The sequence below is a fragment of the Mastigoproctus giganteus genome, chromosome 13, assembly GCF_048544385.1.
Source record: "Mastigoproctus giganteus isolate SK-2022 chromosome 13, ASM4854438v1, whole genome shotgun sequence".
Classification (NCBI taxonomy): Eukaryota; Metazoa; Arthropoda; class Arachnida; order Uropygi; family Thelyphonidae; genus Mastigoproctus; species Mastigoproctus giganteus.
In genome coordinates this window covers 161,136,113-161,159,741 of record NC_143587.1, presented here as the reverse complement: position 1 = coordinate 161,159,741, position 23,629 = coordinate 161,136,113, and the positions used below count along the sequence as shown (strand labels likewise).

At 38.2% G+C, this 23,629-nt stretch overlaps 1 protein-coding gene across 1 annotated transcript in view; it reads right to left on the bottom strand.

The window, feature by feature from the left end:
• LOC150076556 (pre-piRNA 3'-exonuclease trimmer-like) overlaps positions 1–23,629 on the bottom strand; it is a 242,892-nt gene that overhangs the window by 110,435 nt on the left and 108,828 nt on the right. The window contains exon 8 of the mRNA XM_090387382.1: positions 3,599–3,652. Coding sequence (XP_090243508.1) covers positions 3,599–3,652 — 54 coding nt within the window. The remainder of the gene's footprint in view (positions 1–3,598; positions 3,653–23,629) is intronic.

Below are 23,629 nucleotides of genomic sequence, written 5' to 3'. Positions count from 1 at the left end.
TCAAGAGACACTTACTTTTGTTATTAGACATGGATCCGAAGGAAGGTTTCATTTCTAACTGATTTTACTTTAAACTGATAGTGATCTGCATACAAATTTCTTAGAAGTCCTGAAATACATACAACTTTCTTATAAGTCCCGAAATGCATACAAAGTTCTTAGAAGTCCTGTTTCCAAAATTCTTAGAAGTCCCTAAATATATTTATGATTCAGTGAATACAAGGCAATTTGTAAATAGGGTAATGCGACAAGCGGAGCCTCAGTGCACTGTTGTATAGCCCCTGTCCCTGAAAGGACAAGGATATAAACCAGCCGCTAATCCAATGCAGGTGGTCATAACGCTAAGTCACCCTTTTCATTTTCATCTATTGCAAGAATTGGGTTTTTTCAACTACCTGAACAATTAAGAATGTTTGCATAGTTACCAAAATTTGTTCAGTATATCGGTGTAGTACGCTCATTATAACAGCGTGCAATTGTATGGGAATATGTGTAAATTAAAATTATTATGGCTTTTTGCTTGTTACAGCTGTGATCTCTTTATTTCTGTGCTCATTATAACCAAGCTTGACTGTACATGTATCTCATATTGTGAATGCCTTCACATTGACTTGCCCTGATATTGCACTTTCAGTAATGGAGAAGACAAACGTTACTTATTCTTGGTGGATACCACCACCAAGGTGTGGAGTGATGATATCAGCCGAAAATCCATTGGCGAAGTGTTGCCTATTCGAGAAGCCATTGTCGGAGCTTCTTTGCTTATTCAAGGTAGTTCAATATCAGGGCAATTTGTGAAGGTATTCACAATATGAGATATACCAAAAATGATGTAATTTCACCTACTTTGGTGGTTTACTATGAACTAAAATAATGCTTGGCACTAACTTGTTCGATTACTGAATTTTCCCTAGTCTGAGGCTTTCAGCACTAAAACATTTTGATATAATGGAAGTGACATATTGCAATTGTTTTCATTGATATCTATAATAGGATACGTAGACCACATTAAGTTCTGATGGTTTTGAACAGTTCTGAATTACTTAGTAGATTATTGCTCTGTCTTACTATAATTTCAACAATTACTTACAGTAATTTCAACGTACCTTTTAAGGTATGTTGAAACTCCAAAGAAGCTCATTCTTCCAGCTTGCTAATGAGTTTAATGAACAGAACGTTAAACAACTTCCGACAAAGTCCCCCAGGGTTCAGTGTTGGGTCTATCATTGTTTTCTATATTTATTAATGATAATGATGATGGTATATCAGGCTTAATGTCCAAGTTTGCAGATGATACAAAGGTCAGCAGGGTTGTTAATGAGACTAATGACAGTACTTTGCTCAACAGGATCTAGAAAAGTTGAGCAGGTGGGCTGATAAACTAAAATAATAATAAACTACAATAATTAAATCAGAGCTAGTCACTTTGCAGTTTAAGAGAAGAAGCAAACTTGTGGATGGAGTTCATCAGTGGTTGGGAATTGTCAAAGAAGTCAATGAGAGAGTCATTTGCTGATTCTGTTTAGTGGACTGAACTTCATAAAGTCTGTGGTGGCAGAGTCAACATGAAACAGTGTAAGGTTCCTGACTTGTCTACAAGGAAAAATCCTCGCATTCACAACAAGATTTGAACTCAGATCTTTTCAACGGCATTTATACCAACTGTGCTACGCAAGAAGGCGATATCATTGATAAATATACAAAACAACAATGGGCCCAACACCGGACCATTGAGGACTCCACTAATAACATTAGTCCATGAACAGCAGTGTCCACTGATTACCATTCTCTATCTTCTCCCACTCAACCATCCCTTTATCCACAACAGCAACTTGCCCTTAATGCCATACTGCTCCAATTTTTATAGCAATCTTCCATGTGCAACAGTATCAAAAGCTTTCCTGAAATCCAAGTATATGATATCAAAATTATCTTTTGCATCCAGTTCCTTTGTGGCACATCATAGTATCCAATCATATATGGTCAGACATGACTTCCCCTTAACAAACCCATTCTGTGTCTGAATTATTACTGCAGTCTTAGATGATTCTGCAATGCTTCTTTAACCAATGACTCCATAATTTTCCCTAGAGCAGAAGCTAAGCTAACAGGTCTGTAATTACCTGTGTCACCCACTAAACCCCCTTTGTGAATAGGGGGATACATTTGCACATCTCCATTCTATGGGGACCTCCCCTGAGTCCGAGGATGCTCTCATATTTATGGCTAAGAGTTTGCTTACTTCTTTTGCTGCCTCCTTTAATAAAACTGGAAAAATCCCAGCCACCCCAAGTGCCCTTCTTATGCTTAACTTCAACAATTTCTCTTCCATTTTGCTCTCATTTATTGAAAAATCCATTAGCTCCTTGTTAGAGTTTGCTAAACTTTTTGGCATTCCCTTCTCATGTGTGAATGTAGATGCAAAATACTTATTCGGTTTGTCACCTACCTGAGCAGGATCATCAACAATTTCACCATCGATATCAAGTGGACCAAATCTGATTCATCCCATTTCTTCTAGCGTTTACATAAGTAAAGAAGTCTTTGCTATTTTTATTTGCATCCTTTGCCAAAGATTTCTCATAATCTGCCTTCGCTTGCCTAACCTCCTTTGTGATTTGATTACATACTAGATTATACACCAATGAGCCAAAACATAAAAATGACCCGCGAGTAGTTATGCAAATTGAAACAACTGCAGGTGAACTATGTATGTTTGTGGGTCGGCACATGATATAAAAAACACCCGACACTGAGCTCCGTTAATCAGTGTTAATCTTGTTCTTCAGATGGGAAGGCAGTGGACTTAATCGAGTTTGACAAAGGCCAAATTGTAGTTGTTGGTGAATAGGCTTCTGTGGCCATAATGCTTCTCCCAAAGTTTTTGCATTTTACTTTGATCCAAGACCGAGGCAGGATTCAAACCTGCGACCTTTGGATTGCCAGGCAGGCACTTTACCCATCTGTCTAGCCCAGTCGACAGTGTAGGTACCAAAAACTCCATAAGATGCATGCAGTTGTGAGTTCTCATTGCCAGAAAACATGTGATCTGCTTTCTATCTGTTTGTATCCCAACAAAATAAAATATTATATATGGAATGCAGGAGAAAGAGGACAATAAAGAGTTATTTATTAATTTATTTAAATAATTTTTTATCTTGTCTGATTCATTATGGTTTGTCCAAGCACACAGCTCAGTCTATCCACAACTGTATATATCCATGCACATAGAGAAAGACACAATGATCTTCAGTGGCTACTTGAAAACATAATTAAAATTACATCCGAAGCTTCAAGATATGAGAGGCAAAATCCTGGTATGTATGTAGACTAAACTGTTTTCATCACACACTAATTTTAACAAAATCAATAAGTAATGGGGTAAAACCAATGGGGTAAAAAGGATTGCAATTAATAAATTAACTATTTTAAAATGAAGATTAATGATAAAGATAAAGCTAAAATGAAAGTTAAGAAAGATGGAAGATGTCAGGATACATGAACTAATGGATACATTACATAGTATGAAAAAGGTTTTGAGAAAGATACAAACATTGATTATAAAATAATTCAGAAGATATCTGCTATTCTTGCTCACCAAAACCAACAGCAAATGCATCAAAACCAGCTTCATGGGCCAAAACAGTTGTACCTGCAAAAAATTCACAATCATAAATTTATAAAATATTTTTATTTGTTATTGAATTAGGATTGTTATTACTGATAAATTTATTTTTATTTTTTTTATTACTCCAAAACAGCCGAAGCCTTACAGAGGAGGAATATGACAGTAGCAATACAGTAATAATTCTATTTACAGTCAGTATACAATGTCAGATCTTAATATACAATGTCAAATATACAATGAATATCTTACGATACAAGCAATTTGCATTTGAGCAAAGCTGGGGTGACAGAGAAATTTGTATTTCTAAGCATTTTTGTTGTTATCTTTTCTTGTTTGTTCACAATGAGTAGTTACATTGATTGATTTGTGTTATTATTCTTATAGTTATCCAGTTTTTTCTTTCTTTTTTTTTTCTTTTATTTTAATTATTTCTTATTATTATATTTGTTATTTATTATCTTTGTTTACTGAAAAATTTATAGCTAAAATATACCTATTTTTATTATTTTATTCTTATTATTATTATTAAGTTAATAATTTATTTTCGTTTTCTAGTTACTTGATTAAAAAACCTTTGCAACTCTTTTTTGATATTGATGTCTTCATCTAGAATATCAATGTTGGATTCATTTAGCAAATTTGCAGTTCTGTTGAAGTAATGAAATCTAAGTTGATCAGTTCTGAATGGCTCTTGTGCCAGCATATTGTGTCTTCTCAATGCTCTTGGAGGACAACTGAAATTGATGAGGTAGAGCAGCTCGGGGGCATCCAACTTTCCAGCCACGAGATACATTAGGAATTTGCAGTCTGCCTCAGCCCTTCTTTGGTAGAGTGGTACCATCCCGAAGTGAATGCACCATTCATTGTAGGATTTTGTGTTCATTTCCAACCTGGATTTGTACACTAGGAATCTGACTATGGATTTCTGAATACGTTCCAGTTGTTTTTTTAGAATTTTGGTGTGAGGATTCCAGATTTGTAAGGCATATTCTAGAATTGGGTTGATTATTATTATGCAAGCTGTTTTTATGAGCTGTATGTTGGTAAAGTCGAAGCTGATTCTTTTAAGCAGTCCAAGGGATTTGGAGGCCTTTGCTGTAGTTTTATTTACATGTGTGTTGAAGTTTCCCTTGTCAGAAAACCATACTCCCAAATCTGAAACCTCTTGTATTCTCAATAGCTCATGGTTATTAGTTTTATAGGGATAATTAATTCTTGTGTTTTTTGTGATAGTCTGCGACAGACATGGTGCAGCATTTGTTTAAGTTTAATATTAGGCCATTGTTTGTAATCCATCGGGTGATAGTGTCTAGTCCATTTTCCAGTGATTCACAGTCTTGTGTTGTTTTGATGGTTTTGTATATTTTCAAGTCATCTGCGTATGAGAGCACTTTGATGTTAACATGTTGCATACAATCTTGTATGTCATTAATATATATAGCAAAAAGTAGTGACCCCAGAGGAGAACCCTGTGGGACTCCCCTTTGTATATGGAAAGTTGAGGAGTAACTTCCTTCAAAAAGAACTCTGTTTTTCCTGTTGTCAAAGAAGTTAGACATAAGTGATAAGGCATTACTTGATAAACCTATGTGCTTTAATTTAAATACTGTTTATCCAAGAACATTCATAAATATTTGAAAATTACAGTTACTTTCAGTTACAGTTACTATTATATATCCCAATTAATGATTTCGGTAAAATCAATTGGGTACATATCTTCATTGTGGTCAGATTCAAGTTTTAATACAATCACACCAATGATAGGAAGTACTCAGATGGCTAAACTGTTTTAGATATTAGTTCAAAATATTTTTAAAAATGTTTCACCAGGAAGTTCTAGTTTTATCAGCCAGAAAAATCACACAACCCCAATCTTAGAATAATACACTTAATTAGAAGCAATTTAAGAATTTAAAAATGACTATAACATATACTAGGAAAATCGCTATAAGATATACTAGGGACTTCTGTAGCTGCTGCAAGCCGATAAGTTTTCATTGAAATTTTATTGTATTTTTGATTAGTTAGCATATTAATTTGTGTTTTACAAATAGATTAAATTAGGCTTAGTGGCATTCATTAGCTTATTTTTATAAATTTAGTTAATGATTTTGTAAGTTACAACTCGCTACTCCTACTGCTATCATAGCGGTGTTTTAGGTGGGAATACTGTAGTGTAATCAGTAGCTCAGAAGAATAGTAAGGTTTGAATTATAATAATTAAGTATTTTGAAGGGTTTAATCCCCTCTTGGGCATATATCTGTTGTGTTTTTGATTAGTTAATGTATTAATTTGTGTTTTACAAATAGATTAAATAGACTTAGTAGTGTTCATTTAAAAAAATGAGCTTATTTTTTAAAGACTAAAAAAATTAGTGTATTTTTTAAAATTTAGCTAGTGACTTTGTAAGTTACAACTCGTTAATCTTACTTCTTTTTTTATGAAAACTCCAAACATGAAAGGTATATCAAAACCTATAGTACTTAGTACTGTGCATGGGTTTTAATTGTAATAAATTGTAAAGGTTTTAATTGTAATAAATAAATATGTTAAAGGTTTTAATCACTTTTTGGGCATATATCTTTGGTGTTTAACCCCGGGGGCTCACATCTGGTGAGTATGGGCTTTGCAAACCCAGGGTCCTGAGCTGGATATCATCATTCTTCTCTTTCTTGGTGATTCCTTTGTACTTCTCTCTCCCTTTCTCTCTCTCTCTCCTCTCTCTTCTTTCTTTCTCAGGGGGTAACTCGGGAATTTTTTTTTTTTTTTGCTGGTGCAGCATAAGCCTCAGGCTTCCTTGTACCATATGGCTAATAATAATAATAATAATAATAATAGTATTAGCTAAGGATATAACTAATTTAGCATTTTGATCATTATGGTATAGCGTAATTTGATAACGTATATCTCGAATTTGATAGCTAGGGTATAATGCAAAACCAGTTGTGGGATTCAGCTGGTTCGCACCGGTTCGGCAGAACCGATGCCTAATTTTTTGTTGAGTCGGTGAACTGGTTGTTAAAATGGCACTCGTGATCAGGGTTCTCTCTAAGGTGGGTGCCTGGTTGTTGTTGTTATTTGGTTTTTAGGAGCATTAGCAACTAAGGCCATATTGCTCCGGGGATATGCGGTGGTCATTCCCTGACCTTTCCGCATCTTCCGTATTTGGTGGTCACGGGCTCGAACCCCGGTCTAATCAAGGAGCATGTGCTACGCACTGCTGCTCCTGCCCACCTGGCTACGGAGGCGCCGTGTGGGCGCCTGGGCAGCCACCCAATGTGGAAATCACAAATTTACATTCCTTACTATTTTTTAAAGTTCATCTATGCAACAGCGCATTCCAAGTGCCTGTAGTAATGTTCATTCTGTCCATAGGTGAAAAAAATTAGACGGAACTATGCTTGTAATATTCATTTATTCATTTCATAAAACTCATTATACCTTTGATGAAATACTACATTTTTATTCTCTTGCATTTGTTACTTAAGTAAACAAACATATAACATAAAGAAAAGTGCCAAACAATCAGGGGGTGACACACTGTCATTTGTTTCAGCTTTGTGTTACATCCTAAATTCACACGAGATATTATGAGTGCGTTGGTGTTCCCCAATCAATAAAAACAATAGGAAGCTAGGACACAACGAACCAATAGATATACAGATTTCAAGGGTTATCTTATCGCCCATTTCGGAAGCCGTGGAAGAATGTTCTTCCATGTTGGAATCCTTATGCCAGTGTGCATGTGGTAATTAAGACGTTTTTGTGTATGACAAACCTGTTTGTCACTTTCCCGTGACAAACAGGTTTGTTGGACACATTATTCTATCGTATTTAATCTGCATAGCCTATGCCATTTATTAATTCAGCAAGAAATTTTTGTTTAGTATCGATAAAATGAAGAAAATGTATGTTCTGACTAATGTTTATCAATGGTATAAGCACAGTGCTTTGTTTATAAAAGTTTATGATATGACCACACGTGGACAGAATCAGTAAAAATATTCAAATATATAGGCACATATCTGCTCCTGCTCTATAATGTATTAAAATAAAATATTTTTAAAATTTTTTGCAGTAGCCCTTAAAAAGGATGAAAAGGCAACAGAATTTGACAGATTTTTTCAATAAGAAACCAAAATCAGAATTGGCCTTGGATGGTAGAAAACAGTCACAAGCACAACCACTCCAACTTGAAGAAAGCAGCACGTCAATTATTGAAATAAAAAATGATAACAATTCCAAAATTGAAAATAATCTTCCTGAATACTGCACAGTGCAACAATATAACAATTTTAAAGAAAAATATGACGGGCTGGTAATTTTTAACAAAAAGTTAGGTTGGGAGTATTGTGCAAAAAATATGACTTTATAAAAGAGAAAGGTGTTCATGTGTCAAAAGAATGGAAATATTTTCAGATTGAGGCATCAGGGAAAAATAAAGAGGTAAAACAAGCTTCTCTAAGGAAAAAAATGAAAGAATATTTTTCACCAAAAGCTCATAACATTTGTAAAGAGAACTTAAAACAATGTGAGCAGGATTCAATAACAAAAATAATAGATACGATGAATGAAAAATATTTAAGTGCTACTTGTAGAGTATTTAATACAGTTTACACTGGCAAAAAGATGTAAACTGTTTTCAGACATAGAAGATGAGATAGAAGTGCAAATTAAAAATGGATTAGATATGGGAATAGGATTACATTCTCGTAAAAGTGCTGTGAAAGTAGTTGATTTCATTGAAATTAAAAAAGAAATATTTAATAAAATTATTGAAAATAATCTGAAAATATGTTTGATCATTGACGAAGCTTCAATAATATCCTGCAAACCAGTTATTATACTTTTCTTAAAAGTTAAGGATTCAGTTACATCACCAACAATTTTCATTGAACTAGTTGGATTGGAAAAACAAGATGCAGAGACAATATGTTCTTCAGTTATGAAAAGTTTAATTAATGTTGGGCTTACTAAGAACTACCGAGAAAAAAAATTTAATAGGATTTTGCTCCGATGGTGCCAGCATTATGCTTGGGAGAAAATTTGGAGTGAGCACTAGGACTGCAAAAGAGTTTTCAAACATAATAATATGGCACTGTTTAAATCATCGCCTCCATCTTGTTTTAGATGATTCGATAAAGGAAACAAAGCAAGTAAATCATTTTAAAATATTTATTGATAAGATATATATTGGGCACAAAAGGTGATATAGTTGTACACGTTGGCACTAATAATATTAAGAGTAGGAGACCGGCAGAATTACTTAACAAGTACAGGTCACTGTTGAACAAAGGCCAAGAATTAGGGTTGAATTTGAAAGTGTCTGCAATTCTGCCCAGACAAGATAAGAGGGAGTATATGATGAGAGCCTTGTCGATCAATTCGGCCCTGGAAAGATTGTGCAAGGCTCAAGGGGTAGAATTTTTTTCAGCCTGGACTGTACTTGTTAACAGGAGAGATTGCTTCTACAGGGATGGGATACACTTAAATAGAAAGGGTGCAAGAATATTTGCTGATGCTATCGAAGCAGTGTTAGGTGGGTCGGAAAACTGCTAGCTTGGGGGGAGACAAAGACCAATAGATTGACAGTAGCCACTAGCAGAGGTGAAAGAGAGTCTTGCACTGCTTCTATTAGAATGGGCAGAAGCCTGAAAAACAAGATGCATGGTATTTCAGAGACTGCTGGGAGCCATTGCGGTACAAGTAAACACATGGGTTGTGTTAGGGTAGCTAAGAATAGAAACAGGTGCAGGTATACTTGCGTGTACACCAATGCTAGGAGTTTAGTAAATAAATTTGATGAATTTGAGGTATTGCTCAAAACATCAAAGGCAGATATTGTTGGGATATCAGAGACGTGGTGTCACACAGATATAAGGGATGCAGAACTGCAATTTGGGGAGAACAACGTCTACAGAAAGGATAGACAGGATAGGAAGGGGGGAGTGGTTATGCTATTAGTTAAGAAACACATAAAAACCAAGGAAGTGAAGCCAGTCGACATCGCTGGACAGTGCAGTGTTGAGTCAGTTTGGTGTGACATAAGCATTGGAAGATCAAAATTGAGAGTAGGAGTGTGCTATAGGCCTAATGACTCTGATGAGTATAATAAGGAACTGTACAGGGAAATAGAGTGGGCCAGTAAATCAGAGAGTCTTATAATGGGAGATTTTAATTTCCCAGATATTGACTGGAATTTGCGGGCTGGTTACTCACACACTAGCAGGGCTTTTGTGGATTTATTGGATGATTGTTTTCTACATCAGCATGTTCGGGAGGCAACTAGAGGGAGTAATACTCTTGATTTGATTATCAGCAGTGATTCTTCATGCATTAAGAATCTGCAGATAAATGAACCACTAGGTGGCAGTGATCACAGTGTGCTGAAGTGGGAGTTACTGAAAGAGGTAACTACCATTAGGGGTAAAGGGAAGGGTTATTGCTTCCGTAAAGGCGACTACGATGGACTGAGACAGTATTTAAATTCTATACAGTGGGACCAACTGATGATGTTACCAACAGCAAATTCAAAATGGGAAGCATTAAAAGAACTTATCTTGGAAGCTACTAGGCTTTACATACCAACTAAGAAATATTGTTCAAGGTTTAGGCCAAAATGGATGTCAGATGAACTAATGAGGCATATGGCAGAGAAGAAAAATTCATGGGATACTTACAAATTAACACATGACACAGAAGCCTATGATAGATACAAGTTGATATGCAACCAAGTTACAAAGGAGGTTAGGCAGGCGAAGGCAGATTACGAGAAATCCTTGGCAAGGGATGCAAAGAAAAACAGCAAAGAGTTCTTTACTTATGTAAACTCTAGAAGGAAGGGGATGAATCAGATTGGTCCACTTGATATTGATGGGTCAACTGTTGATGATGCTGCTCAGGTAGCTAACAAACTAAAAGAATATTTCGCATCGACATTCACACATGAGGAGTTATTCAGCAAGGGGAATGCCAGAGGTGTATTCAACTCTAGCAGTAAGCTACAGAATCTTGAAATAACTGGGAGTAAAGTGGAGGAGAAACTGTTGAAGATAAACACAAGAAAGGAACCCGGTGTGGATGAGATCTATCCAGTTATATTAAAGGAGGCAGCAAAGGAAGCAAGCAAACCCTTAGCCATAATTATGAGAGCTTCCTTGGACTCAGGGGAGGTACCCATAGACTGGAAATGTGCAAATGTGACCCGAATTCACAAAGGAGGATCAAAGGCTGACACAAGTAATTATAGACCTGTGAGCTTAACTTCTGTTCCAGGAAAATTAATGGAGGCACTGGTTAAAGAAGCACTGCAGGATCATTTAGACAAGACTTCAGCTATAGCTCAGACATAGCATGGTTTTGTTAAGGGGAAGTCTTGCCTGACCAACTTGATTGGATACTATGATGCAGTCACAAAAGAACTGGATGCAGGGAATAACTTTGATATTATATACTTGGATCTTAGAAAGGCTTTTGATACTGTTGCACATGGAAGACTGCTACACAAATTGGAGCAGTGTGACATTGGAGGCAAACTGCTGCTATGGATAAAGGGGTGGTTGAGGGGGAGAAGACAGAGAGTGGTAATCAATGGACACTGCTCATCGTGGACTAATGTTATTAGTGGAGTCCCTCAGGGCTCAGTCTTGGGTCCATTATTGTTTTCTGTATTTATAAATGATATTGATGATGGTATATCAAGCTTAATGTCCAAGTTTGCAGATGATACAAAGGTTGGCAGGGTTGTCAAGGACACTACTGACAACCCTGCCAACCTTTGTATCATCTGCAAAGGTTGTCAAGGACACTACTGACACTATGCTGCTGCAACAGGATCTGGAAAGGTTGAGCAGATGGGCTGAGAGGTGGCAAATGAAGTTTAACATTGACAAATGTAAAGTACTACACATGGGAAACAGCAACCCCAGAGCAACGTATCAACTCTGTGGTACTACACTGACAGTGGTAGAGAATGAAAGGGACTTGGGGGTGATTGTGCAGGCAGATATGAAGTTCTCTGAGCAGTGCAGACGGGCTGCAAGAGTAGCTCATGGAGTATTGTCAATGATATACAGGAATTTTTCCAGCAGGGATAAGGAGGTGATTATTCCATTGTATAAAGCAATGGTCAGGCCACACCTAGAGTACTGTATACAGGTCTGGAGGCCTCATTTCAAAAAGGATGTAGAGCTGCTGGAACGAGTACAGAGAATGGCAACAAGATTAGTGAATGGAACAAAGGGGTGCTCTTACGAAGAAAGGCTTAAGTTTTGCAAATTACAGTGTCTGGAGACTAGGCACCAGCGAGGTGATCTGATAGAGGTGTATAAAGCCTTGAATGGGTTAAGCATGCTCAATGCTGATGGGATTCTTTCTCTAGCTCAGAAAAATCACCTGAGAGGGCATAAATTCAAATTGAGGAAAGACAGATGTAGGATAGACGTGCGGAAATTTGCCTTTAGCCAGCGGGTGGTTGGTTGGTGGAACAGACTGCCATCCCTTGTGGTGGAGGTTGATAGCCTAAATAAGTTTAAGGCTCAGCTGGACAGGTATTTTGAACGAACGGAGGGGTGAAGTGGAAGTGGGTTTTTTTTTTTTTTTTTTTTTTGGCTGATGCTGCATAAGCTTGCTTTCTTGCATCAAATGCCTCTACTAATGCTAATGCTAATGCTATATACTATTTTTCATCAATCCAATAAGAACCAAATTGAACTTTTCAAAATATTTGAACAACTTGGAATTGAAATTATAAAGATTGGTAGAGTTTTGGGACCAAGATGGGCTGTCTGTAGTTTAAGGTCAACCCTAGCTGTGCGGCACGCTTATCCAGCACTACATTATTATTTTTATTCAAATAAAAAGTACTTAGGTATGGCTGCCCGTCTTGAAAATATATATTTTATAACTGATTTGGCATTGATGATTGATATTTTAAACGAAATTTCTCTTCTTTCAAATGCACTGCAAGCAAGAAATATAGACATAAAATAAATGCTGAAAAACTCATGATAAGATCTATTAAAGCATTTCAAATGATTGGAAAGGAAAAGAGTCCATACGAAAAAAAAGTGGATGAATTAATTACTTCAGAAACCTTCAAAAATATAAAATTTGTAAAAAATCATCAATTTGTCAGGCTTCCTCAGGAAAGACTCTTAGAAAGCATCGTAACAAATTTGAAAAAAAGACTAATGGATTGTGAACATTTAAAAGCAAGTTGTAGCCAATTTCAAGATAGGAATAAATTACAATTTCTCAATTTTTTGGAGCAAGATTACTGGAATATTGAAAAAGTACTAGTTCCATGGAAAGCAGCTGAAGAACAATTGCTCGTATTTAATGACATTTTTAATTACCAAATTGATATTAATGATTATCTAGATTTCGTGGAAAGCGTTTTAAAAAATTCTCAGAATTATGCAATTCCTGAAACTGTTCAAAGAGCTAAAAATATTGTCAGAACAATTGCTGTAAGTTCAGCAGAAGCGGAAAGGGGTTTATCAAAGATGAACATAATATTTTCAGAGAAGAGAAGTCGCCTAACTGTTTCTAATATATCAAACACAATGACTATTAGTCTAATCGGCCTACCTCTATAGGAATGGGATCCTACTCCTACAGTGAAAAGATGGTTAAGGATAAATCACTTAGCCGATGATGCTCAGATAAAAGCAAAGAAAATTGCAAGTGAGGACGCCAATCAAGAAGCAATATGGAAATATCTTAAATAACAGTTTTATTGTTTTTTGTCAGGTATTATTTAATATTTTTTTCATTAATATTTTAAAACTCTTTCTTATAACATAATCTAGTTTTGTGGACCTCCTTTATTGTTCTTATTTAAGTATTAACTGCATGAAATAATAAACTACCCTTCGGTATATAGTTTTTTTATACTTAAAACGGTCATTAGGGCAGCGAACCGGTTGTTAAATTATTTGAATCCTAAAACTGTGTAAAACTATATAGTGGAATACATATTACTGCATTAGCTTAGTATAAAATTGTATAGTCAAGTATAGTACAGTAAATTAAATTTATTAACTTATTAATTTTCATTGTTAATTAATTAAATCATATTTAAATGGAAATCATGCCCCAGACTAGAGCAGCAAAGATACGTGCACAAAGTAGTGGGAGTGCTGTGGCTCATGGGAGAACTGAAGGGGGCGATTTTACAATGCATCAAAGACTAAAGAAATGTGCAACAAATGTGCAACTTGTGATATTTTTTTTTTTTTTTTTTTTTATGAGAACCCCAAACACGAGAGGTATTAGAACCTATAGTACTTAGTACCGTGCTTGGGTTGGAGGTTGAGAAGACGAAAGAAGATATTTGTTGACATTGGACTTGAACTTCTGTAGATTGTAATTTTCAGGAAATACGTATGAAGGAAGGTTGTTCCAGAAAACGGCAGTTGAATGAATAAATGAGGAAGATGAAAAGTTGGTTATGTGGGTTTGAAGTTGGACAGTAAATGGATGTTGGCTGGTGGCGGCACGTGTTCGGACTGTTTTGAAAGAGAGAGCGGGAATTATAGAAGCCAATTCAGAAGAACAGTGCCCATGGAAATATCTGCAGAAGAGGCATGCAGCAGAAACATTACGTCTATGAGAAAGCGAGTGGAGAGACTCTGTTAGAGATGAATCATTAATTAACCTAACTGCCCTCTTCTGAATGGAATCAAGAAGCCTGAGAGATGTTTTGGGGGCACCACCCCAGATGTGGGAACAATATTCCATGGCAGGGCGGATTTGCGATTTATACAGAGTGAGCAGCTGTTTGGAAGAAAAGTAACGCCGAGAGCGAAAGAGAAAACCAAGTTTTTTAGATGCAGAGGAAGCAATATTTGTAATGTGCTTGTGCCAAGAGAGATTAGAAGTCAGGGAAATCCCCAAAAGAGATATATCCTTTTGCCTAGAAATTGGAGTGTCACTAAAGATAAGCATAGGAGCAGAAGAATCCTTTTTGCGAGATATAAGGCAAGACTGAGTTTTAGAAGGGTTGAAATCAACTAAGTTGTCTTTGCCCCACTGGAGAATTACCTGAAGATCGGCATTTAAGGAATTGGTAGCAGAATTTCGAGAAGTTGAAGCTGATTGAGCAGGGCAAGGTTTCTCAAAATGGAAGGTTGAATGCAATGTGCTATCATCAGCAAAACTATGGATAGGATTTCCAGTCAATGGAAGAAGGTCATTGATATACAAAAGGAAAAGAGTGGGGGAAAGAACTGAACCTTGGGGGACACCGGCATTAGTGGAGAAGTTAGAAGACAGAGAGCCATCTACCATCACCCTCAGTGAGCGATCAGAGAGAAAACTGGATAACCAATTACTAAAAACAGTTGGCAAACCATAAGATGGGAGCTTGTTTAGAAGACCTTTATGCCAAACACGATCGAAAGCCTTTGAGATGTCAAGAGCAACTACTTGTGTTTCACCGAACCTTTCCATTGAAGTAGTCCATAAATGGGTAACATAAGCCAGAATATCACCAGTGGATCGACACTGACGGAATCCATACTGGCGATCGTTGATCAGACGGAAGGTTTCTAGGTAGTTTAAGAGTTGGCGGTTAATTGATTTCTCCATTACTTTAGAAAGAGTAGAAGTAATTGCAATGGGACGATAATTGGATGGGAGGGATTTGTCACCCTTTTTAGGAACTGGCTGGATATGAGCAAATTTCCAAGCAGAAGGAAAAACACCTTTGGAATAAGAAAGTGAAAAAAGGTGGCAAAGAATAGGAGTAAGTTCAGGAGCACAGATTTTGAGAACAAGTGGAGAAATACCATCAGAACCTGGAGCTTTCTTAGCATCAAGATTCATCAAAATCCTTCTGATATCCTTTTGACGGAAGACCACAGGAGGCATTGAATGGACCGTGTTGGGAATGGTGGGAGGTGTTTTACCAAGTTCATTAATACATGAGCTGGAAGAAAAATGGGATGCTAGCAGGTCAGCTTTATCCTTGGCTGAAGTGACAACAGAACCATCTGGTTTGGACAGAGGTGGAAGCAGAGATGGGCAAAAGTTGCGGCCAATAGCTTTGGCAAGAGACCAGAATGCTCGGCTACCATTAGGGCAAGAAGCAAGTTTTCTACTCTTAGCCTGTTCAAACTCTAGTTTGGACTGATTAATAACTGCTTTACAATTGTTGCGAGCTTTGGTGTAGGCAGAAAATGAAACTGAAGAATTAGAAACAAGCCAATTACGATATGCAACATTCTTCTCTTGAACAGCCTTAGCACATTTATTGGAAAACCAAGGTTTAGATAAAAGACGAGATTTTAAAGTGGAGTGTGGGATAAAGGATTCCATTCCTGCAAGAATAATTTCACTGACACGATCTGAGCAAACGTTGACATCAGGAGTTTTGAAACAGTAATCCGACCAAGGAAAGGAAGAAAAGAAGTCTCGCAGGTCATCCCATTTTGCATTCTTATAATGCCAAACAACACGAGGTTGGGAATAGCCATGAGATAAAGGTTCCATTGGAGAAGAGACAATCACCAAGTTGTGATCTGAAGTGCCTAAAGGACCTCTCACTTCGACCGTGTATTTAGAAGGGTTGTTTGTGAGAAAAAGATCAAGCGTATTGGCTGTATGATTAGGATTGTCCGGTATTCTTGTAGGTAAATGAACAATCTGTGCTAGGTCATTAGTAATTGCAAAAGCCTCAGCATCTCGACCTGCTGGGTCGGTGTGACTAGAAAACGGAAGCCAGCTGGAGTTGTGAACATTAAAATCACCAAGGAAAATTACCTCACTGTTAGGAAAGTTGGACTGGAGAAAGTCAAGTTGCAACGAGAGGAAGTCAAAGAGCTCCAAGTGATTAGTGGAGTTGGGAGAACGGTAGAGACAACACATGAATTTGACACAATGAGGCAGAGAGATTTTAAGCCAAAGAAGATCAAAGAGAGGAGATTCCAAATTGCCAAGTCTCTGACAGGGAATATCAGAACGGACATATGCACAAGTACCACCTTTGAGGCGAAAGGAATCATACAGCGAATAATTTGGGCATCTGAGATGAGCAGTAGTTGAATCAACCGATAACTGAGATTCTGTCAGAAAAAGTACATGGGGTTTGGCGGACTGCAAGTGGAAATGGACATCGTTGAGATTAGAATTGAGACCACGTATATTTGTGAAATGAATTAGGAAATCCTTGGGAGGTTTAGATCTTTTCACAGATAAGCTTGTTCTATTAGTTTGACAATTCATGGTGTATTCAATAGTAAGAAAAAGTGGGTGGGACATGCTGTATGAAGTAATGAAATTTTTGGATATGGCGTACATGTGGTAAGAATATACCCAGATCCTTGACATAACGTGGCCTCGACAATGCTCCCCGCATACACACTACTCGGACTCCCTCCAGTTACTATCTGGCAGAGTAGAGGCAGCAAGATTATACACTAGCTGATGCGGAAGCCTCCTAGAGAGTTACCAATAGGTTCGGTCCGGTGTACTAACTAGCGGCCGGCCTGCGAAAACCGTTTTAGAGCTGTACCCTCGAAATGTAAGAAATATTGGATCTCGCCACGGCGTTCATCATAACCTCAAAAGTCATCAATCATACTGCATGATGGAAGAGATAGGGAAGGGTTGACCGGAACTTAGCTCTAGAGACTAAACATGGGTTCCACCACTTCAAGCCTCCAATAAGCAAAGTGGTGGTATTTCACCGGTTGATGAGAGTCATCTACCACCTAGTAATGCCTGGTAACATAGAGGGGCGGCATTCTTCCATGTGGTGTGGGCGCCACACCTCGACCCCTGCTTACGTTGGTTCACACCTGGGTGGTCACCCACCATGTGCTTGTGCATGGAGGTTATACCCAGGATTACTAACAGTCCCACCATCGTGAAGGTGCAAGCAGAGGATTTGGCTGTCACAGACCGTCCGGACTTCACCGAAATTGGGTCCACTTGACTTGAGTGTCACTCGAATATCAGTTCCATCAGCGTTTTAGACTCCCAGGTAGCAAGTACAGCTTGTCTGGCATATCTGAGAGAATGTCTGTGACAACTTCAAGGACCAAATGATATGTTTGCAGATCTTTCTTGGATGGGACATGATGTTGCCAAGGGGGATACCTTTGTGTGTGTGTGCTTAATGTAACAGTGTGAAGAAGTTCAGTGCCAACTCAAGAGTTGTTATGGGCTTTAGCTTTGGTTATATCACAAAATCGTTTAGCTCACTGTCAGAGTTTGATATACTTTTGGTATCCCCACTGCTAAAAAATTCCTCGTGTGAATGCAGATGCAAAACTCCTATTTAGTTTGTAAGCAATCTGTGTAGGATCATCAACAGTTAAACTATTCATATAAAATAGCATTATTATAGCATTAATATATTAATTAATTCATATTCATATATTATAAATTATAGCGCTACTTATGTGATTTTATAATTTAATTTGTTGCGTAGATCATAATGTTCGACACTAATAAGTTTTTAGAATCGGTGATTTGGCATAGATAGCTAGCGAGAGGGTTTGAACCATGTGGGTGGCAATAGATACTTAAATTTATTATCTATTATAACTATTTAGATTTTACAAACATAATTTTTAAACTCAATGCATATAATGACTTAGATTTAACTCAATACATATAACAACTATTATAACTACAGTAAACCCTTAATTTAACGGACTAATAGGGGAGAAGGGGTGTCCGTTAATGCTGAAAGTCCGTTAAATCGAATGTAACCTTGGAGGGCATTTTTTATTGTTCTTAATGTAAAAAAAAAAAGCTTTAATACAATATACAGTACTGTACAATATAAAATTATGTTGCAATTTGGCCTATGATTTATGGATATCAGAAGCGGTTTGATTTTTTACGCTGTAAATTTCACAAGCACGTGATACTGAGACACCTTGTTTTAATTTCTCAATTAGCTCTAATTTCTGTGCCACATTTAAGTTTTCTTTTAACTCCTCTATCACTTGATGCCATTTTAAATTATAAAGATTGCAAAATTATTTAATAAATAAAGTCACAATTCAGAAATCACAGAACACTCTGTATACAACCTGACCGCATGATAGCTTGAGGCAGAATGAGACTGAAACAAAGTGAGCCGATATACCTGCAGTTTAGTGTCCCGAGTCACGTTCAGCTCGCAAGTCACTGCCTGCTGTTATCTGTAATCTGAGAAAACAGCTAATTGAACGCGTTTTCAGAAAGAATAAAAAACAATTTCCTGAATTTGATAATAAAAATAAAAGTAAGTAATTATCAAAACAATAATGGATATAGGTAATTATTATTAATTTTTAATCAATAATAAGACTGAAGTTTTGTATAACCTAAAAAAAATAATATGTTCAAGATTAATATGTACATTACTGTATTATTATTTGTCTGGTCCGTTAGATCCGAAATCTGTCATATCGAGGGTTTAGTGTACTTAGATTTTACAAATGTAACTTTACAACTTAATACATATAACTTGATAGGAGATAAGAAATTCATATAGTGCAACTCAGTTGGACATAAAAATCAACTGTAAAAATCAATTATAACTGCTTTGGGATACAAGTTTAGTGTTATATTTTTAATTGTATTCAATTTGAAATTATAATTGAAATTGAATAGAAATCATGTCTCAGACCAGAGTAGCAAAGAAAAAGGCTCAAGCTAGTGAGAGTGCTGTGGCTCAGGGAAGAACTGACGGGATGGTTGTCCTCTGAATCACAGCCTTTTGAAATGTATTGCTTGTTTATGTTTGTGGATCATTCAGGAACGGGACATGATATTGCCAAGGGGAATGTCTTTGTGTGTGTGTGCCCAATGTAAGGAGTGTGAAGAAATCAGGTGCATCTCAGAATTGTTATGAATCATTATGAGAGCTTGAAGAATAGGGTAGATGCCCTTGAAGAATTAAATTGAGGGGCCCATCAAGCTTTCAGCTGCCCACATAAACACCAGAGTTTGCACTTGAACATCAGGCAACACGGTGGCAAACCCCAAGGTAGAATGCACTGGTCCCACAGGAACTAGTTGTTGTCGGTGACTCTATTGTCAGGGAAACAGGGAATATATTGTGCAAGAAGGATAGGTGGAACAGGACCAGGGTATGTCTGCCAGGGGCAAAGGTTGATGGCAGGCGAAGGCGGATTACGAGAAATCTTTGGCAAAGGATGCTAAGAAAAACAGCAAGGATTTCTTTACTTATATAAACTCTAAAAGGAAGGGGATGAATATGATTGGTCCACTTGACATCGATGGTTCGACTGTTGATGATCCTGCTCAGATAGCAAACAAACTGAATGAGTATTTTGCATCTACATTCACACGTGAGGAATTATTACAGTTTGAAAATGGAAGAAGGTTATCAAATTGTAGCAGTGTGCTTAATGATTTTGTAATAACTGAGAGCAAAGTGGAGGAGAAATTGTTGAAGTTAAACATAAGAAAGGCACCTGGGGTGGATGGGATCTATCCAGTTATTTTAAAAGAGGCGGCAAAGCAACTAAGCAAACCCTTAGCCATAATTATGAGAGCATCCTTGGACTCAGGGGAGGTTCCCACGGACTGGAGATGTGCAAATGTGTCCCCAATTCACAAAGGTGGATCGAAGGGTGACACGAGTAATTACAGACCAGTTAGTTTAACTTCTGTTCCGGGTAAAATAATGGAGTCACTGGTTAAAGATGCATTGCAGGATCATCTAGACAAGACTGCAGCAATAATTCAGACACAGCATGGGTTTGTTAAGGGAAAGTCTTGTCTGACAAATTTGATTGGTTATTATGATATGGTCACAAAGGAACTGGATGCAAAAAATAATTTTGATATCATATACTTGGATTTCAGGAAAGCTTTTGACACTGTTGCGCATGGAAGACTACTGTACAAATTGGAGCAGAATGGTATTAAGGGTAAGTTGCTACAATGGATAAAAGGATGGTTAAGTGGGAGAAGACAGAGGGTGGTAATCAATGGGTGCTGCTCTTCGTGGACTAATGTTATTAGTGGAGTCCCACAGGGTTCGGTGTTGGGTCCACTGTTGTTTTGTGTATTTATCAATGATATTGATGAAGGTATATCAGGCTTAATGTCGAAGTTTGCAGATGACACAAAGGTTGGCAGGGTTGTTAATGACAGTAATGGCAGTGTGCTACTGCAACAGGATCTAGATAATTTGGGCAGATGGGCTAAGAAGTGGCAACTGAAGTTCAACCTTGACAAATGCAAAGTACTGCATATGGGTAGAAGTAACCCCAGAGAAACGTACCAACTGTGTGGTACTACACTTAAGGTGGTAGAAAATGAAAAAGACCTGGGAGTAATTGTGCAGTCAGATATGAAGTTTTCTGAGCAATGCAGACAGGCTGCTAGGGCAGGTCATGGGGTTTTGTCAATGATATATAGGAATTTTGCTAGCAGGGAAAAGGAGGTGATTGTCCCTCTGTATAAGGCAATGGTCAGGCCACGCCTTGAGTACTGCGTACAGGTCTGGAGGCCTCATTTTAGGAAGGATGTAGATTTGCTTGAGCGTGTACTGAGAAGAGCAACACGATTGGTGAGGGGAATGAAGGGATCCTCTTACCAAGAGAGGCTTAAGTTCTGCAAATTGCAGTGGCTGGAGACTAGGCACCTGCGCGGTGATCTGATTGAGGTCTATAAGGCCTTGAATGGGTTGAGCACGCTGAATTCTGATGGGATCCTCCCACTTGTTCAGAATACGAACCTACGAGGACATAAGTTCAAATTAAGAAAGGACAGATGCAGAATAGATGTGCGGAAATTTGCCTTTAGCCAGCGGGTGGTTAATTGCTGGAACAAACTTCCATCTGTCGTTGTGGAAGTTGATAGGTTAAATAAATTTAAGGAGGAACTGGACAGGCATTTGGAGGGTATGGTGTGATTTTTTTTTTTTTTTTTTTTTGGCTGATGCTGCATAAGCTCCTACACTTGCTTTCTTGCATCATTTGCCACTACTACTACTACTACTACTACTACAATATAGAGCAGATATCATCTTTTAAGGGCACAAAAGACGATACTGTTGTACACATTGGCACTAATATTACGAGTAGGAGACCGGAGGAATTACTAAACAAGTACAGGTCAATGTTGGAAAAAAAGCCTTGAGTTAGGGTTAAATTTGAAAATGTGTGCAATTCTGCCCAGACACGATAGGAGGGAGCATATGATGGAGCCCAGTGGTTACGACACTGGACTACCAGCCTGATGGACCCGGGTTCGAGTACAGCCTTGGCGAGAGCGAACGCGGCTTCATCATGCTGGGAGACCGGTATAATAATAGTGATAAATTAGAATAATAATAAATAAATTAATAGTAATAAAAATTAATAAATAAATAAAACTCGTGAAAGTTGCTCCAAGGGACCTACCCACCCCAAGGTTGAAGTGGCAGCTAAGGCAGATTGTGGTGCCATCTGGTGTCACTCCTGAGAGCTACCACTGGACATAAGCCAAAGCTAAGCAGGTCCCCCCTCCATAGATGGATGATGTCGCAGAGAAATATTAATCATACTGCATCGAATGTGGCGCAGGATAAAAATCACTAGCATTCAGGCCTTAGGCAGAGGGGTCAGTTCGAAAAATCAGAGACGGTCTCCCAAGGAAGACAGTGGAGTGAGTGGTGCTGTCCCCATATGGCTACCACAAGAGAAGGGCAAGATAATCCAGCCCCACCAACTGGAAGTGCTTCCTGCACAATTGCACTAATGACCACCCAAGATGGAAGAAAATGGCAACGCACTAAGTGGAGTATCGAAATGAATACGTACATCATGCAAGCATACTACGAAATAATGTGAAGCTGGAGACCAATATGACAACTTACAGGGCAAGACACCGACCGGGCTAGCCGGGCAGGTAAAGTGCCTGCCTGGCAACCCAAAGGTTGCGGGTTCGATTCCTGCCTGGGCTTGGATCAAAGTACTGCAAAAACCTTGGGAGGTGCATTATGGCCACAGAAGCCTATGCACCAACAACTACCAACAAAAAAAAAAAAAAAACAGGGCAAGACTACATATCAAGTGGCTGGAACGATTCCCGGATCTTCAGGTCACCGAACAGCGAATAGTGGACCAGAGAAGGACCATCGTCACAAAGAACCTGATAGTTCCTGCAACATTGGAAAAAATCAAGCAGGACGTGAACAATGAACTACAAAGGATAAAGAATATGGAACCAGAAGAGGATTTTGGTTATTTGGTTTTTAGGAGCATTAGCAACTAAGGCTATATTGCTCCGGGATATGCGGTGGTCATTCCCTGACCTTTCCGCATCCTCCGTATTTGGTGGTGACGGGCTCGAACCCCGGTCTAATCAAGAAGCGTGTGCTACACACTGCTGCTCCTTCCCACCTGGCTACGGAGGCGCCCCGAACCAGAAGAGGAAGAACATACCACCGCCAAACCAGAGGAGGAAGAGCAAGAAGGAATACAACCCACAGCAGCAGCTGAAGAGGAAACAGATGAGGTCATGATATCCAGAATACAGGACAAGTGGAAGAAGGCCCTAACAAAATTAGAAGGAATGGACCCCACAAAGACTCACGTGATACCGAAGCAGAGGCCGAATAAAACCTTGTGGAGAGCCACAGACCACCTGAGTCGGCACATAATACTGCATTACCTCGACATCAATGGTGCAACACTGGAGGCCATCCACACAGCCATGTATAGTGCTGCGGCAGCAGCCACGAGAATTAATGGAAGAAGCGAGAGACCAGCAGCAGAAGAACCGAAAACAGAAGAAACCACCAGCTTGGGAAAGAAGACTTCAGCAGAAAACAGAAGAATTGAGTCAAGATAGACCAATTGATCCAATATCAATAACCGAATCTATGATGAGGACCAAAGAGGCTTCTACAGGAATCTCGGAGAAGATGGAAAAGAAGGGAACAGACCGCCCGAGCAGAAGACAATCGAGGAGTTCTAGGAAAACATATGGAGTAGGGAAGTAAGACATAACAGCTGAGTCTCCTGATAGAACTAAAACACAAG